Genomic DNA, 19,635 nt, shown 5'->3' with positions numbered 1-19,635 from the left:
ATTTACTTGGTTTGAAGTGGATTTGCTTATTACAAACATGCAGTTTTTCACTTAATTGATGGTCTGGAGTCATGTTGATTACTTGTGGGGGTTTTTTATCAGCTGTTTGGACTCTCATTCTGACGACACTCATTCACTGCAGAGGACCCACTGGTGAGCAAGTGATGTAATGCTACATTTCTCCAAATCTGTTCTGTTGAAGAAACAAACTACATTTTGGTTGAGTAGACTTTCAGCAAATTTTCATTAATGGGGTGAACGATTCCTTCAAAAGGATAGTTCATCCAAAAAAGAAAATGTTTTCATCATATACTCACTCTCATGTTGTCCCAAAGCTGTCCCTTAAATTCATATTTGGTGTTCTTCCGAAAAAATTAAATAAATGCTTTGGAATGACATGAGGTGAGTAAATAAATACAGGATTTTAATTTTTGGGCAAAATATACTTTTAATATACTGCATGATTATACTATAATGTCCAGTACTATTTTAGATATTTTATTTTCTAAACTGTATAATATTCAGCAATATTAGAAAGATCCGAGTATTGACTATCGTTTGCACTTCAGTTTAGTAACTTTGGAAGGAAAGAGAAGACAATGCAAGTAGAAAAATGTGAGGAAACAGGTTTGTCTGGGAATCTGTCTAGACGAAAGCATGACAAATTCTGGGTTTATTCCCTTGAAAACGCTCCCATTACACACGTCTCATTGAAACAATGGATGAATTAGTTCAACTGAAAAATAAATTTTTAGAAAGGGCATCTTGAATCAGAAATATTTCATACACTTTTGACATATAACACAGAGCCAGCTGTTTTCTTCATTTTTTTTTCGCCAAGACAACACAAAAGGGAACAAGCTAATACTGACTCGGACATCTGATTTGACATTTGGTAGACCTGTAAAGGGATCGTTCACTCAAACATTTGAATTCTGTTATTTATTCACCCTCATGTCATTCCAAATAAATCTGGTTTCTCATTTCCATGCTACAGCAAAGAATGGGGGACTGAAATTTTACAGAAGCATCAAATAAGATGTTTATAAGACATTTCTATATTCATCACACAAAGCTAGCTTCAGAAAATGTGGAAAATTCGTAGTACAGGTTTATTATAATTAAACTAAAAATAAATACTGTAGTTAATTACTTAAAATACTTGAAAAATGAATTTAAAAACAAAACTATAATAGTATTTCAGTCATACTAAAATAACACTGGAACATGGACTACTGCTTTTCATCCTTTTTGAAGTTTGAAAGCTTTCTTTGTAATTGTATTTTTTATTTTCTTTTTTAATCTTTCAGTTTTTATTGTGTTCAACAGAATGTGTTTGAAGGTGAGAAAACAACAGAATGAAATCTTTGGGTCAGAAGTTTTACTTCATTTCTTTAAAGTCATAGTGAGAAGGCTCATATCACAAAAATGAAGAAATAAAAAAAAAAATACAAATAAAATCCTTCATTAAAAAAAATTGGTGGGATCACCAATTATTCCTACTCCCTACATATTCAAAACTGGAGATCAGGAACAAGGATGGACAAAGGCAATAATAAAATAAAGTAACTGCAGGATGAACTAAACAATTCTATACAAGTACTGTAATTACATATAATGGTTCTGGCTCACTGTTTTCCGTGTTAGAGCAAAAACATCACACTGTGTAACGTGTCATTTTATATATTAGGTTCCATTTATACACTCAAACATAGAAGAAAAATATTAAACCAACATTACAAATAAAAAATCCCTTACAAAACTATGGCTGTATATTGTTAGAGGAGTGCAATAAGGATTTGTATTTGGTTAGGAGTTACCAGTCAAAGCTTTGCGTTTAAACTACCAGAATGTTGAACCAACTCAAGTCAAAAGCACACTGCTAGCAGGACTAGCCAATGTTTTGTTTATGATCCTAAAGGTCAGATTTAATAAACACTACTTTTCAAAAGTTTGGGATTTCACGTTTTTGACAGAAGTCTCTCCTGTGCTCACCAAAGCTGCATTTATTTGATCAAAAATACTGTAATTACTCAGTAATATTGTGAAATATTATTAAAATGTAAAACTATATATATAATATATATATATATATATATATATATATATATATATATATATTCCTGGCAAAGCTGAATTTTCCAGTCTTCAGTGCCACGTGATCCTTCAGAGACCATTATAATATTCTGATTTGGTCAACAAGAAACATTTGTTAATGAAATGATCTTGAAAACAGTCAGAAAAATTTTATTTTTCTATATTTTTATAAAAACGGTGATGCATTTTTCATGAAAGTTCAAAAGAACAGCATTTATTTTTATAGAAATCTTTTGTAACATTATGAAAGTCTTTACTGTCACTGTTGATTAATGTCATGCATCCTTGCTGAGCAAAAGTATTAGTTTCTTTCAAAAAATACAAATTAAATAATCTTACTGATCCTCAAACTTTTGAACAGTAGTGTAACTGTGAATTCACACTGCTGAATGCCATATTATAACAAGTGGACATTTTCCATCAATATTTAATATTAGTAACGAAACGAGGAAATAAAATCAACTCCATCTTTCTGTTAAAGATTTTTTGCAAAGTAAAGCAAAGAGAGCTTGCAAGTTCAATTTGCTAACATGACACAGCTTATCGAATGTCCCTTTCCTGTTTTCCTGTCATTTTTGGCAAGATTAATCAAATGGATCCAATCTCATGAACCCAGCAGTTATCTAGCATCATGGGCAGGCATGTCTAGATCAATGGAACATTGATGGAACATGTAAAACCATCCGCACCCCAAACCAAACTTCACATATCACCCGTGCTGCTATGTACAGTGTCAACAAGTCTACAACCTCACGAATCACTTGTCATTTTGACACAACGGATGTGTGTTTATTTTACATTGAGAAAGATTTAGGACATGTTTGGTATATTGATCTCATTTTGTTGATGTTCTGATGATTTTTCGTCCGCACGTTTCCATCAGCAATGATGTGCTCATTAAATATTAATGATTCCAATCATATGAATGGAGAAATGACATTGAAATTTAATTTACATGCAGAGTATTATACCCTCTTGGGGTTGTAGCACTCTCATTCCTTCACAATTTCATACAGCCTCAGGACAAATATTGCCCTTCAAGACTATTAAGCATTGACTAACTAATTAAAATCTAATTTATCATGAGACTTCAAGTATGTATCTATGGGCCACTTCAAGTTAACAACTCCCGTCACGTTTGGGGAGCTTCGCAGTTCTAGACTGTTCCAGAATTCTTGGTTTCACATGTTCAAGCATCCAATGAGGTAAGCCAGGATTGAAGACGTTCTTTGTCAGCCCTAGGATGTCGATTACCTCATTATTGAGAGCTCAGAGAGAACAATTTCTTTACAACATCAGTGAAGTTGCTCCATTAAATCTGTCCATTTCAAGGAGCCATGGTCCTCAAGCCCTGTTTTTCCATGATGTTCCACAGCTTCCGCAGGTTGGACTGAGTGATGGTGTCGTCTGGCTTCAGCTGCAAGGCTCGCAGGTAATTGGCCTCCGCTTCTTGGTGTTTGCCATTGAGATGGAGAATGGCTCCGAGGTTCATTAGGGCTGCTGGATACTATGGAAGAAAAACACCGGACAGTCACTTTAAGATAGAAAATAATATCCTTTGCATGCATATTCTCAAGCAAACCCAGGTTCCAGTGAAGCACTGGCATTTCTGAAATATTTTCTGGGTCACATGTCCATAAATTTAGCCAGAATCTCTCTGTTATTCTACAGTCTATAACTCTCCTGGATGCACATCATCTGTTTTACTTATGTCAGGGTTACATGTTGAATGCATCAGGCATTAATGGAAACAATATGTTGACTACGCTCATTCTTCTCACATGAGGAGATTTCAATAGAGGTGTAAATCAGAATGAACCTAAACTAAACCCAACATTCCATGAGTCCTAACATGGACATAGAAAAACATTTGTTGCAATACTAAAACACAGGAAGGCATGACCAAATTTTAAAACGAGCTGATTTTTATAAGTTAAACATTTTTAATTGCAAGAAGTCCATTTTTGGACATGCTTCATGCTTCACTTGACACCTCTGAAGGTAGACAGTCATATATTATATAACACTCATGAGAGTAAAACTAACACTAACTGAATTTCTAGGGCAACTGCCATGGTTTTCCATACAGAAATGTAAAAGGAGACGATTGTTGTAGAATTATACAAAGCATAAGTAATATTTTAGCACAATTAGACCCAACAGAGAGACCTCAAACCTCAAAATGAGACTGAGGGACAAATGAACTGCAAACTGTGGCATTAATGGCACTCAAGTGACATATATACCTTCTTCTCTAAGCCAAATATATTCTAAGCCATATTAAGCAATATTTTCACTAGTTTCAAGTAAAAAACAAAAAAACAAAAACAATCCATAGAAAACCGGAAAATGTACTTGTGAAGTTCTGTCAGTTTTCTTTAATCCTTAAACACAACGCAAAACAATATACAATTAGAAATAGCAAAGACCTGTAAAAATTAGTTTAGAAGATTCCTTCATATTAACATAATACATTGGACCCTAATTTTACTGAATTTTCCAGAGTGTTTATCTGAAAAAATTGTGTTTAATATAACCAAAAATGCCTAAAAATCATGGTATGATTTTTTTTAAATCACTGTGAAGTGATACTGTTAATCAAAATTAGATATTCTTAATGCATAAATAAATTTATAAATATTGGTTTAAATTGTAATGGCATTATACAGTTAAATTATTTAATGAAAGTAACTCACCTACATTTTATATTACTTCTATATATATATATATACAGAATATATATATATAAATATTCATATCATATCCATAAAAAAAAGACTGGCTTCAGTGTGAAAAACAGCTTGGAACCCTTGAATTAAAAAAGTACACCCAAAACATAACATTTTTAGTTCCATGATATATTGAAAAGTCAAGCCCTGGAATTGATATTTATAAGTGCAATTTTATTTTTGTTTTTGTATACTATTCAGAAGGGTGTAACGTTTAATTGTTGTTCAGATGTTTTTAAAGACCCATTACTTTAGATTTCTGTAGAATAGGTCCTTGTGCCTTTACCAGCCAAAAACTATGAATAACTGTCACCACAACATACAGCCTTTCTAGATATTATCAGGTGAGAGGAAGTGCGCAGCGGAGGGGAATCGGCCAGGCTGTGGCCTCAAGACGTTTCCTGACCCCCCTGCTTCCTCTTCACCCTACACTACATCCACACAGTATCCTCACAACACCATCCTGGCATGTAGTCACAGCATCAGCGGTACCAGATGTGGAAAGGATCATGGGATCTTTGTTGAAACAGCTGCTTAGGAGACAAACATCCCTGAAGACAAAAAGTTGAGACACTGCACAACACTGAGGCAGCATTCAGAAAAAATAACAAAAAAACACCAGGACACACACACACACACGCACGCACGCACAAAAACTACTGACTACTGGTATCCAATATCTCGAGATGTAATGTAGTTTGAGTGCACTTCAAAGTAATAACATAAAGGGAATAACATTATTCTTATTATTATTTAATTTTTTTTTGCATTTCAAAGCAAAATACCAACAATATACAAATATACAAAGTTTTCATACTCGTGTATAAAATACAGAGCAAAGGAAAGAAAAAGTTCAAAATACTTGAAATGAAACCCAAAAATGTTTTTACATTTACATCTTTACATATTTTACATCATTATGTAAAATAAAGTTCATCATAACAAATTAATTAGTAATTAATAATGTATTAATAATATTTGTTTTAAAAAAATGTCATTATATATATATATATATATATATATATATATATATATATATATATATATATATATATATATATATATATATAATGAAAATGTAATTATATTATTATTATAAATACAATTTATCAATTTTAAACTCATTCTACTGTTGTTTTAATAAATGTTAATTTGCTGTTTTACAGTTTTTTTTTCTGTGTCTTTACTGCATCATAAACAGGACAGGACAAGACAAGACAAGACAAAGCTTTCTTAATCTAAAGTAGACTTCACCTAACAGGCCTCCGATCAGCCATTGAAAATATATTTATAATTTCCATCTTTCCATTTTGCACTTCTGTCTGGTGAACAGGGCAACTTTGTTTCAAGCAGCTGTACACTGAACATCAAACGCATCCACAGATTCCAAAGAAATCAAACAACTGTGTGTTTTGTGAACCTCACAGTACACTTCCCTGACATACTGCGTTTCTTTAAAGTTCGAGACTGATGCTGTGAAAACAAACCCCAAAACCACCAGCAGAGCTTGTACAGTTGATCACTGTTGAGTCACACCATTCAAAGTCAACCACCATGTGTGTGTATGGCACACGTCCCATGTGAGGCACGGCTTGGATACTTACATTGGGTCTCAGGTTGGCTGCTTGTCTGTAGTACTTCTCAGCGGCGTCATTGAGGCTGGCTTGCCTGAAAGAGCAAAACAAACTTTGCGTGATACTTCATCCTGTTGCACAAGTTTAATTAAACCAGTGACATTTGTTGACCAACTTGAATGCTGAAGAAAATTGTGCAGTGGCCAAAGAGGGTTATAAAACTGCCTAACTTTTCACTAGAAAATGTGCCCTCATTTCTTAGGTCATGACCTACAACCTGCTGAATGCTCTTTGAAGATCTTTAGCTTCTTTACAACCACAAGGTTTTATTTGTCATAAAAAAACATATATATCCACTAGCTGCTTGTATCTGCTGGTAGCAATATTGTTTTCAATATGGAGTGTTTTCAATATGGAGACAATGACCGTCTGGCAAGAAATGCTGGGTTGTAATGACATAAGAGAGCTGAAAATTTCCTTTATTTATGATAGATGACCACTTTTCTTATACTGGCCGGCTTTATAAACCCTCTTTCATTCTCAACAAAATGAAAAGAGCCAAGGTTAAACGTTTCAAGATATAGCTTTTTATTAAGGGAAAATAATACGTACTGCAGAGAGATGATGGATATATTATTTGTGTGGAAAACATTCCAGTTTCTTAACCTTGCCATAAGGGAAGAGAGATGAATGAGGACGAAGAAAAATGAAGATGATGCGTTGATATACAATTCAGGAAGAAATTTCTACAAGCAATTTCTGCAAATATTATGAGTTGAAGAGAAAAGACTCATTCTATTTATAGTCCCTCCAGAAAAACGCGGATTTGTTTTGTGATTGTTACTGGTAAAAATCCTTGATTTTGCGGCACGTTCTCTTAAAAAATGCGATGGAATATGCGGAATTTTTTTGCAATTTTATGCAATAAAATTGCGTGAACTTGCAAAAACTGTGGTTTGATGAAAAAGAAAAAAAAAAGGTGATTTCCCCCAACACCTTTTTCTCACTAGGCTACTACCTTAATGTAAAGAGTAATTTCTTATTACTTCCTATGATAAGCGAGCATACTAAATCACAGAATATTTTAGTTGCAATCTCTTACTGTAACGTAAACCATTTTACATACTACTAATATAACTGTAAGTTTTTGGTACTGTTCTGTAACAAAAAAGTGCAATCTTACAACTGTAAAGTTGCATCAACTTCTGAATGAAACTACAACAGTGTTAGTAGCCTAGTGAGAAGGGGGTGTTGGGGGAATCACCTTTTCTCCATTTCATCAAACCACAGTTTTCACAAGTTCTCGCAATATAATTTGGCTCCACTGTCATGTAACAAATCGGGAAACTGCTTCGCGCGTTCTTTTGCGTTTTTTTTTTGTTGGCAAATAAGAATGATTCGCTTCAAGTTTCACCGTGGTTTCACCGCGGGGTTTGCAGATGATGTTCATGTCACGTAATTACGTCACTTCATAAGGTTCCCATGGCAATAGGGGTAAAATGGCGCTTTACTTGTGTGAAGCAAATGCAACATTTTTCAACTTTCTGCTAATATATATGTGAGTTTTTTGCCACGAAAATACAGGGATTACGAAATCATGCTAGCTCCGCATATTTTGCTTTCTGAAATCGGCAATTTATGCGGCAAACGAGCGGAGTGTTTGAAAAAATGCGACCCCGCATAAATATGCGCCTTTGGCTGATTATGCATTAAATCAGGCGATCGCATAATCGCGTTTTTCTGGAGGGACTGTATTTAGGACATACTGTATGCACTGGTGCTTATGTGGACATAGGGCTGCACGATTAATCAAATGTGATTAATCGTGATTGTCATGCGCATTTAGTCAGTAAAGCCGGTTCTTTGATTAGCAGGAAAACTCCATCACCTGCTTTCAGGTGGAGCATCATTTACTACACAGAGCCATAGTTCTCTGACAAGGTTTGCAAAATTGCAGAAGATATCATTGTAGATTTATGAAATCAACTAAATTGTTCGTGATAATGACAGCTTTCTCCGTAGTATCTCAGTGAACTATGGCTCTGTGTAGCAAATGCTGCTTCATCTGAGAGCACGTGAAAATACCACATTTTATAACTTTTAACTCCAAATTCACTTCATAACGTCAGTTGAGTGTTTAAAATAAATCCTTATGTGAGATGATGTGACTTCTTAAACAGAATAATTAAGACAAATAATATTTCACTGCAATATAAGTAGTGATAAAGGCTATGTCGATTAGCATTTCATTATAGATATACTATATTATGTTGAAAATGATAAGAACTCCGATATTGCCATAGTCGCGTAAGCATTTAACAAAAAACATGCGTTACTATTCACCCTCCACAATACCGTTTCACAATCCTTTCCTCCTGAACGATGAGTCTGTGTAATTTTCACATGCACACGCGCACAATAAAACGTGGCTTGATCGTGACCACAACTGTCTGCAGGGACAAATGATTTTGTTGTAATCGACAGTGAGAAAGTGACCACCCTTAACATAGAATCAAAACTGTGTTAAGACTGGATTGGTCTTCAAGACCACAACTGCAATAAATGATACAAATCTAAAAGACAGCATCAGTTGGATGCTGATATAAACCTCCAAAATACAAAAAATAATTTCTGGCAACCAATTTTTCCTCTTTCCCTGCTCAGTCTACTCATTATTTCATTCCAATGTGGTCATCAAAATTCTGAGAAAAAGCATAAAATAATTCATGACCCATTGATGTAACCATGTAAGACTGTATTAAATGAAAGCTTCAATGGTAAGCCTTTATTGTACAAAGCTATAGAAATCCTCACAGACAAATGTAGAGGTATGGATTATGGATTAATAACAGGAGCAACGGACACAGGAGGCAATTTATCTGAAGTCTGACAGCAATTGTCTTGAAATGTATTGTGGAAGGGGTTGAATTTGTTACAAAAGTAGTGCTCTGAAGGAGATTAATTCTGATTTAGAGAACAAGAGGCTTTTAGCAGACTGTAGACTACTAGGACTGTCAGACTAAAATCGTTTCTAGGATGCATTTTCTCTTTGTATTGACATTTATAAAATATTGCAAAAGTTTGCGCACATCTGTAAAGGATACACAGGTAAAGATGATCTGCGTGAGATAACTTGAGGCACTCCTTCTGGCATGGTAATAATATCTTGTAGTTTGTGATGCCCCGCTATTTTCAAATCTTGTAGTGTGTGCATGTTTAAGATTTTAGGGAAGAAAATCTGCGAAGACTTTCATTATGTGAGTGCTACAACCATTTCATAATTGATTAGGATTTTAAAACTCCTGTAGTCTGAGCCCCGGCTTAAATCTGATACTTTCACAGACAAACACAACAATATGGGAGAACTAGTTTGGAGGTAGTAAGAGTTGACATTTTACTTTGTATAGCAGTGACACAGTTTGGTAACCAAGGCTCGTTTGAAAAGGGCAAGGAAACAGAGTAAGGAAGCAAACTTGTTGGTGCAGACGGGCCCCTGAGAGCTGTAAGAAAATGCTACACATCTGAAGCGCCCTCGTCCCCACCACACATCAGTCAAATTCGCCCCCCACCCAGGACCCTTCTGCAAATCCTTCCAAGACAAACACACCAGGAAACTGATCTTCAAATGAGTTGGACCGCTAGCTAGCACGAAAGCAGGGGACACAGCTTAAGACTGCAATTAACAAACAAGTGTTCTTGTAGCATAAAGCACCATGCAAAATCTGCTGTAGGGTTGGGATTCTTTTTAGAAAGTGTGTAACTAAATACCATGTGAACTCCATGAAGTAATTATGAGAAGTGTATTCAACAGAAACCTCGAGGCGAGGGGATTAATGCAGGCTTTCCATTACATGTCCTGCAGTGCACCGCAACAGAAAGAAAGCATCCATGCAAATGTGCAGATGGAAAGAGTGAAAGAAAGAGACAAAATAAAAAAACATCCTATAATGCAGCCGGTTTTGCTTCAGGATCCAGAGTTCACACTGGACATCAAACTGGCAACCCAACACAGAACCAATATTGTGCAATGTAAAAAAAGAGGGCACCATTCACAATCAAAATCAAATAAACTCTAGTTCAATTTCTGGATTTGCACATAATTTTTAGTACTGTAGTAAACAAAAAATAGTAATGCAATTTGAATTTCAAGGAACATAATTAAGCATGGAAATCTATATAAATCTTGTGTCAACAAAAAGTCAGTAAAGGCTTGTTTGAAAATTTTGGGGAGGTTTACTTGTCACTAACTTGTCATTCCGATGGAATATCCTTCAATTTATTTACATCTATCTATCTATCTATCTATCTATCTATCTATCTATCTATCTATCTATCTATCTATCTAGTATTGTATTGTATCATATAAAGTATAATGAAGTATTTAATGTCTATGAAGTATGTTAGTATTATAAAGTATGTAATGCATTTATTTTTTCATTTTTTCCTGCTGGCTGCAACTCTGTAAGAACAAACCGGTGACACATTGTTGGTTTGCAAACCACCAGCTGACAACCAACTGGATGCTGTGTGCCACAGAAATGTTGATGTTTGTCCAGGAATTATGGGTGTTTAATCATAGCAAAAAAAATGTTGTCCGAATGGATTTAGCGTGTCCTCCTCACCTGAGCATGTGAGCTGCACTGAAAACCACATCAAATTCTTCACTGTCCAACTGGGCGGCTTTCCCTGCCATTTCAGCGGCCTCCAAAATCCGCGAGTCCTCCAGCAAAAACTGACCTAAGGAAGAAGAAAAAAAAAAAAAAACAGGGGATTTTTTATTTTATATTTGCTTTTACTCCTTCGGAAAGACATATGGGAAATATTTCCTTTGGCTGTGGGACGGATAGTTTGGTCTGCCCTCTCAATGATTTTGTGAAACATGAGATAAGTAAGGGCGCTTTACGAAACATCTGACAGAGCATTTGTCCAATTGAGATTTCTCCGATAGGCATGTTTCCGTGACTAATTAAATGCTTACTCCTGTAAGGTTGAGGAAAGGGGACTGACTGGGATCTGAATCCTCTGCAGTATTGTTGCTTGAGGCATCAGTCAAGACTGAAGTGGAATAAATAACCTGCCTGTATTTGGCGAAACGGCTCTCTACACTTCTGAACACTACTGTGTCAGAACCAAATATCTATTCCCAAACAGCAATGGATAAGTAAAAAATCTGGCATGAATAAGCTCTTTTCAAACTATCTTTATCTGGTAAATGACAGTGGTGGTCTATAATGCGAAACGGAAAATACAAAGCAGCAGCCACGTTCCCCGATACAGTGGTTATGCACTAGAGAACAATAGAAGGAAATACAAGATCATCCTTATGGTCTTTGGACAGTACGAGCTCTAAAGATGTCTGATCAGACATGTACTAAATTATATTACACAGATGCATTGGCAGCGATCGAGTGGAAAACATATTGTCGGAGGTTAGCCAGTGATTCTGTGTTTATCAGGACAAAATCCATACATGGGAGCATCCAGGGACAGGTTTATAAATCTCTAGGATCTGATGGGAAAAAAATGGTACAAGAAAGACTCCAATGCAATATTTTTATATCATACAAGAATAATACAAGATATTAGAAATGCATATTGTATAGTATTAATGCATTTAGATTTTTTTTTTAATGTTTTCAAAACCCTAACCCTAACCCTAACCCTGACAGTTTAGTTTTTGTCATTTTTCACATTATCATAAACTAAAATAATCCTTTAATCAACATTTTCTTTTTAGTCTGTAAAACTGGTTAAAATTATTAAAAATGGCACAATAAAAAGTTTATTAAACTGACATTCATCAAAAACTATGACTGAAATTTTTTTAAGTTAATGCTGAAAATAAGGATGTGATGCACAAAAAGTAATAATTTGAGAAAAGGTGCTGAAATGAAGCAAAAATACTGTATGGAGGTAAAAAAAAAAAAAAAAAATCCCAAGGAAGAAAACTGAGCTTCAATAATCTCTGTTGGCGAAAATGACCTCAGGATATAATTTGGCAAAATCACAAAAGAGGGAGAGATGCTTTTTCCTCAGAGGAATAAGACCTCGTTATCTCTCTCTGCTCGCTGAGGCGTGGGACGATTCGTCTCACTGGAATAACATCTGTATATCAGGTACGCTTCAGAGAACACCGAAACAATGATTTCCTGCACGGCACCATCTATCTTGCTGTGGAAGAGCCTACAAACGTAACCTCAATTACAAGACAAATGCCTGCTAAAGAACTAAATGCGAACAATTATGGCCAACATGGAGTTCACGAGAAACCGCACAAGGTGTATTTCACGAATTTCACCATGTCAGCAAAGCTAGAGTAGATGCAATGCGTGCATTCAAATGACCTCATTATCTTGGCATTACTGGATGACTAGCTGATGTCGTTTCAGCCCATGTGTGCATGTTTAGGAGAAATAAAGTAATACCAACCATAATGCATATAGCAGTTTCCTTTCGTAGGATCCAGCTCGATCGCCTTGAGAAAGAACTTCTCCGCTTCTGTTTTCTGACCCTGAAATGAAAAACAAACAAAGCATATCAGGAATTTCTTCACGGCGAGGGTTTCATGAAAACTTTCTTTTTTCAATTCGTAACCTTTGTCTTGATATATAATGTTCACTAGAGCAACAGGAAATGTGTTTAGCAATTCCAGTGCTGCTACAACTGCACACTTTTGACTCGATTAATAATTAAGAATTATCCTTAAATAAAAACTACATTTATAACAGACAAAAACAACAAAAAAGTTTCCATTTTATGGTCTACAAATAAAATGATATTTTATATTTAATGCAATGGGATGCATCATGACTGTATATTATGCTACTAAATAAATGCAATTTTTATTTAAGAAACAGTTTTATTTGACAAAAAGAAAGAGACCCCTGAATGACAAGAGAATGAAAAACCGAGAGAACATTTAGCGTCATTATATAAAAATATTCCAGAGAACTGAGTGATAAAAACCAAATACATCTCCAGTACATCTTAAAACCTGAAGAATTCATACTGTTTCCAGTCAGAGATGTATAATAATACCCTGTTCTCACGATTCACTTGATTAACCATGCATGGATTTATCTGCAGACCAGATGCAAAAGAGTGATATATTTTTATTTACACTATATCATTTAAATGTGTACAGTGGAGTACATTAAAATTCTGTTTTGTTTCATTTGAAAAAATGCATTTCTGTGTCATACACAGAGGTTGTGTTATCATTCTAAAGCAATATCCTGCTTCACCCCTTCCCTCTGAACACACACACACACACACAGACCCCTGTGCTGGACCCCTGACCCTTTAATCTGAGCATGACATCAGAGAGACAACAGACACACGGCTGTTCCAACATCTCTGGTGTTCATGAAGGGATTCTGAGCCTGATTAGCGGCGGAAATGAGAGAATTCAATAACACAGCTGAAACCCTCACACATACACATACATAGACACACTCGCATCCCTGGGGTTGGGCTCTTTGCCCTGGTGAGTTTGTGAGGGGAGGTCAGGGAAGGTCAGCCCAGCAGGGGAAAGGACGGAGTGAGTTTCATCATGTCTCCCTCTTTTGACCCCTGACCGTGAAGATTTCCCTGTTCCCCACCAGGAAATGATGACAGGACAGAGTGATGCTAACAGGATGAGCACTGCCTTCTCATTCATTTATATTTTTAGATTAATTAATGACATCATGACGCAGGGAGAAATGAGAGTTAGGACTTTTTCAGAAATAATTCTGTTCTTTGGAAGTTCCTATTAATCAAAGATTCCTGAAGAAAAAAAAAAAACTTGCAAATTCAAAAAAAAAAAAAAAAAAAAAAACAGCTTTCATAATAAGATATGTTTCCTGAGCATCAATTCTGCACATTAGAAAGATTTTCAAAGGATGACTTGACACTGAAGACTGGAGTAATGAAGCTTTGCCAACACAGGAATAAATAACATTTTAAAACATATTCCAATAGAAAACGATTATTTTACATTTTAATAATACTTCACAATAAAAATTTTTTTTAAGAGAATGACATCACTGGGATAGGAATATATTGTATTATCTAAACCAATCTTAAAGAGCCATTATTTAGTGCAATCAATTTAACGTTTTAATTCAGTGTAATTACTTTTTTTAAAAGCTATACAATTTAAATAACTATTAGTAATTGTATCTACAGATTTTTCTATTGACAGAACAGTTCAGTACTGAAGTACAGTAATTATTTTAACAAATAATGAAATGTGTGTTTAATTTTATGAAATTAATTGGAATATAACAAAAAAAGTCAACTGACAGCCTAAAAAAAGAATTGTTGCCATGCAAGTACACTAAAAAAATAACAGACAGGTGTACTTCCAAAGCCACATCATGAATGAAACAACATGTTTTAAGTATCATATCGGTGGAACTGAAACAAATACTCACTCCACTTGATCAAACGCGCACAAGTGCTCAAATCTTTTTTCCTTTCATCCATTCAAGTTTATTCAAGGTTAGTGAACGGATCAAATCCCTGCCCAGGCCCACTAACCCCCGAGGTAGCTTCGTTTTCATCCAAAGGATTATGGGTACTCATGTTTTACCCCGTTTCTGCATTAAGCAAGCAGAAACCGCAGGGACCTGAGAGCTTTGAGCTGAAAACTTTCTTCAAAATCAATACGGCTCTGAAGTGGACAACTCTTTTTGAATTTGCTCTCACTTGACTGTTTATGAAGACTATGCTATTAATACTACTCTGTTTTTGTTATTTGCACTAAGGTTTGTGCAGTCTCAAGAACATCTAAACAAACAAATTAAGTGCAAATTTGATATACATATAAATATAAAAAACCGTAAGGATGCATTATTTAAAATAAATGCTGTTCTCATGAACTTTTGAACTTCTTATGAACAATTCATCAAAGCATTCTGAGAAATAATAATGATAAGCACAAGACAAAAAATATTTAAAAATAAACCAAAACAGTTATTTGACTGTGCTCTTGATTGAAAAAATACAGTGAGAGAGGACGATGGATATTTCCTTAACGTTTCGGGAGCATGTCAAACTGCTGCTTCACGGTAAGATACAATATTTTTCTTTAGAATCGCGTGCAATGATGAGCCATTCACAATGAAAACAGGAACCTGTATTAAAGTAAACAGGGTCAATGTTGACTTTAAACAATACTGCTTAGTCGAGGTTCCATCACATCTCTCATTTGATTTTCTTGTCATAGTAGCTTAATCGTGAAGCTCCATTTCTGTTAGAAGCACCCAGCACAATGCCACTTTCAAAAACACACCGCTTTCCTTGTCATGTCTGCTGAGCTTTCAAAGTTGGTAAATTAAGATGGCACATGAATGAAAAAGGCCTGAAGAGGACCATATGGCCAGAGTGGAAATGAAAGGAGACAAACACAGGTAAATGTGAGACAATCCGCTTAGCATCAGAGCAGGAACTCTTAGAGCCATCGCCTCTCCTCAACCCTTTTTAACACATCTTCTCTCTTATCTGTCCACACGGATTTCTGCAGAGTGAATTCAGACCCCAGGCATAAGGAGGAGTAATCAGGCCTTCTGTTTTTTAGCTAGTTAGCTACTTTTTTGGTTTTAAGTTTCAGTAGCAGAGAGAAAGAAAAAAATTTCATTTGGTCTTAAGGTACTCGTCTAGGTTTAGATTCATGGATAAAAAGGGTAACTGCTTCTCTTAGACAGAAACCAATGTGTGCTCACGCTTTGTTGTGGCTAAAGTGTATTTAACGTTCAAAACATAGTTTTTTTTCTAACAGACAATCATGTTTGAGGTACTAATCAACCATAAAATGTTTGTTTGGGGCCCACTGACTTTTTAATATACATGGACAAATGTTTTCTTTTGTATTCCACAGAAGAGCCATACAGGTTTGGAAAAACACACAGGATCATAAATTATAATAAAATTTTATTTTAAGTATAAACTATCACTATTCTGTTCTAAAAGGGATATTGTATTGGTTGCCCTTTGCTTGTGTTCAAACGTATAACCTTTTGTTTGCTAACCTAAATCTCCAACAACTAGCCAACTCAATCCCTTATTCAGTCAGTGTGCTTAAGAGTGTGAGTTTACCGTCATTGCCAGGAGCTTGCCGTAAGTGAGGTGTGCAGGAATATGGTCTGGTTTGGCTCGGAGAGATTCCTTATACCAGTGTTCTGCCTCGGTCAGTTTGTTCAGCCTCATGTAGGCCTCTCCTGTGAAGGGAGGAGACGGGGTCAGAAGTTAATAAAGCACATAACCACTCCCCTCGCCGGGGTTTATCCCATAACAGAAACGACCCACAAAAATTTAGACAATCGATGAGATGTGATACTGGAGCCCTCGGTCCATTTAAATAAACTGAGCAACTGAGTGAAACCAACATTAAGTGATTGTTTTCTGATCAGCAGCCATTCAGTTATTTATTAGAATTATATATTTTTTTATACTAGATTATTTATAGTTGTTAATTTAGCAATTTTTGCATGTTTTGTACACTTTAAAAATAAGTTTATTTAGTTAACTACTTTAGTTAACATTAACTAAGCATGAACAATACTTCTACAGCTTTTTTTTTTTCAAAATGTTTTCAACCTTTACCAATGTATTATTAAAATGCTTGTTAACATTAATGCACTGAGAATTAACATGTACTAACAATTAACAACAGTATTTTCATGAATGAACATCAACAAAGATGAATAAATACTGTAATCAATGTATTGTTCATGTTAGTTAATACATTAACTGATATTAACTAATTGGACCTTACTGCAAAGTCTTTAAAAATAAATAAATAAATAAATAAATAAATAAATAAATAAATATATTTGAAACAAATAATTTATGCTCACTCAGGTTGCATTTATTCGTAAGTTACTACAGAAAACAAAACTTAAAAAGTAAAAATTACAAAATTGAAAATTTAATATTCTTCATAAATCATGTGTTTCAAGAAACAAGTTTTTTGCTGAATAAAAGTATTCATGAAAAAAAATTACCACAAATATATAATAATATTTTTTTAAAATATATATATATATATATATATATATATATATATATATATATATATGACAACCTTTGACAACATTTCATGTGACTTTTCAAAATGTAATTTATTAACTTATCAATTAATTAAATAAAAATATTTACAAATATATAGATAAAATTTGATGTATAAAAAACTAAAACAAAATGCTAAAATACTGTGTCCTTCGGTCAATTCAAAGCCGTGTCTCTCCCAGAACCAACCCTACTCTTAAAACTGACTCCATGATACGAGAATATAAAAAAACACACCGGTCCTTAAACAACTTCTAATACCTCAGCCAGCCTCCAGCTTTCATCCACCTGCAAAAACACACATGCTCCTCTCAGAAAGATTATTACAGAAGAGCGTATCAGCTACTTCACTGAGATAACACAGCCTAAACAATGTTAATGTAATGTAATTAGAGCTGAAATAACATAAGCAGAGGGTACGTGACTACACTGGGGTTTCACATGACCGCCATTCTCAAAACACGTCTGTCCACACTCATGCCATGTTGGTGTCAAATATTGAACACGTAGGTCATTAAAAACGCCTGAAGTCAAATAATGCTGGAATTTTTAGCTATTATTTTAAAGATAAAACAATGTCATACAGAACTAATGACAGCTGGGAATGATGTCGTCACACAAAACTCTCACCATGTTTGTAAATTAACAAGAATATTGCTTTGGAAACGCAGCTTTCGAAGAAATACAGAAAACTTGGACTCATTTGGCAAACTTTAAATACAATTCTTTATTTGGCACACATTTTTTTTTGTGCAATAGAGAAACATGGTTTCTGAAGAGTCCAGTATAAAGAATATGATCAAATGGGATCTTGAATTAAGCAATAAAAAATAAATAAATAATAATAAAAAAAAACATTACGCTACTGTAATACTTTAATATAGCATGGATGACCTAAAGTGATCAAAAGTTACAATAAAGCCATTTTTGATATGATTTAAAAGACATTCTATTATTTTGAATGTTCTATTTCTCAGAATGTTGACTCAATCTGACCAAAATCAATTCTATAGATCAAAGAAAGCTATGGAAGTGGGTTCATAAGAAAAAAAAAAAACAAGACATACACTGCAAAAACATTAAATTATTTTTGTTACTTATTTTTTTCATTAAATTAATATGTTTATTTATCAAGACTAAAATTAAACTGATCAAAAATGGGAGTAAAGATGTGCCACTTAACGAAAGATTGCGACTTCCTTTTAAACTTTCTATTCATCAAATAATCCTGAAAAAAATCTATCACAGTTTCCACAAAAATAATAAACAGCACAACTGCTTTCAACATTGATAATATTGCAAAATGTATTTCTTTTTTAGCTTTAAATCAGTATATTAAAACGATTTCTGAAGGATCATTTGACACTGAAGACCGGAGTAATGGAGCAATGTTTATTTATTCAAAAAAAATTTATAAACAGCAGTCATACAAATATATCTGACTCTGGAACAAAGCATTCTAGAGAGTGTTAAACTTACCCATCATATTATAAAGGCTCTGGGGGGCAAACTGCCTGGGCATCTTCTGTATCGCCTCTTTATATACAGATATGGCCTCCTGAAAACCGAATTTACCATAAATTCATAAAAAGATACAATTGAAAGCATAAAGTACTCAGACTAAAGGTCTGTTCATTCCAAGTCTGAATTTTTACAAACAAAATAAGCCAATTCAATCAAAAGTCCGAAATCTCAAATTGCGATGATCGTTCTATTCAGAGGCTATGATCACTTATGTATTTCCTGTGAAACGCTCACAAATGACACACTTCATATATCCAACAAATCACAATTCAGCATCGGTCTGAAAAGCTGTGGTGTGCAGACTGACTTTTTATTACATCAGATTTGGTGTGTGCATACTTTAAATCTAAAGGCTCTGACTGTGTTGGAGAGCGTCTCACCTCCTGGTGGCCCTGCTCATGAAGAAGCTTTCCCAGGTTATACAGGCAGCTGGTCACTGAGCTCTTGTGTGCATGAGGATCCTTCAGGTTTTCATCTGGGATATCGGCACAAGTGACAAAAGTGCGCTTGGCGTCTTCCAGACGGCCCTGGTTCATCAGGACAATCCCTGTGTTCAAGTAGGCGGCTGAAAGAGAGAGAGAGTAAAATAAAAAGGTGAAAATAAGTGCAAAAGGTAATGAGGCTTATTGAGGCTCAGAGAAAGACTTCCACTGGGGCTG

At 34.8% G+C, this 19,635-nt stretch overlaps 1 protein-coding gene across 1 annotated transcript in view; it reads right to left on the bottom strand.

The window, feature by feature from the left end:
- Window positions 1-2,131: 2,131 nt before the first annotated feature.
- The window catches only part of LOC113061538 (transmembrane and TPR repeat-containing protein 2-like), an 88,684-nt gene continuing 71,180 nt past the window's right edge, over window positions 2,132-19,635 (bottom strand). Inside the window, exons 6-12 of the mRNA XM_026230711.1 lie at window positions 19,357-19,541; window positions 18,932-19,010; window positions 16,481-16,602; window positions 12,830-12,911; window positions 11,023-11,137; window positions 6,431-6,494; window positions 2,132-3,604 (exon numbers count right to left, since the gene is read on the bottom strand). Coding sequence (XP_026086496.1) covers window positions 3,425-3,604; window positions 6,431-6,494; window positions 11,023-11,137; window positions 12,830-12,911; window positions 16,481-16,602; window positions 18,932-19,010; window positions 19,357-19,541 — 827 coding nt within the window. The 3' untranslated portion in view covers window positions 2,132-3,424. The remainder of the gene's footprint in view (window positions 3,605-6,430; window positions 6,495-11,022; window positions 11,138-12,829; window positions 12,912-16,480; window positions 16,603-18,931; window positions 19,011-19,356; window positions 19,542-19,635) is intronic.

This window comes from Carassius auratus, chromosome 43, assembly GCF_003368295.1.
Source record: "Carassius auratus strain Wakin chromosome 43, ASM336829v1, whole genome shotgun sequence".
NCBI classification, from domain to species: domain Eukaryota; kingdom Metazoa; phylum Chordata; class Actinopteri; order Cypriniformes; family Cyprinidae; genus Carassius; species Carassius auratus.
Note: the sequence above shows the minus strand (reverse complement) of the source record. Positions and strands in the feature narration are given on the sequence as shown.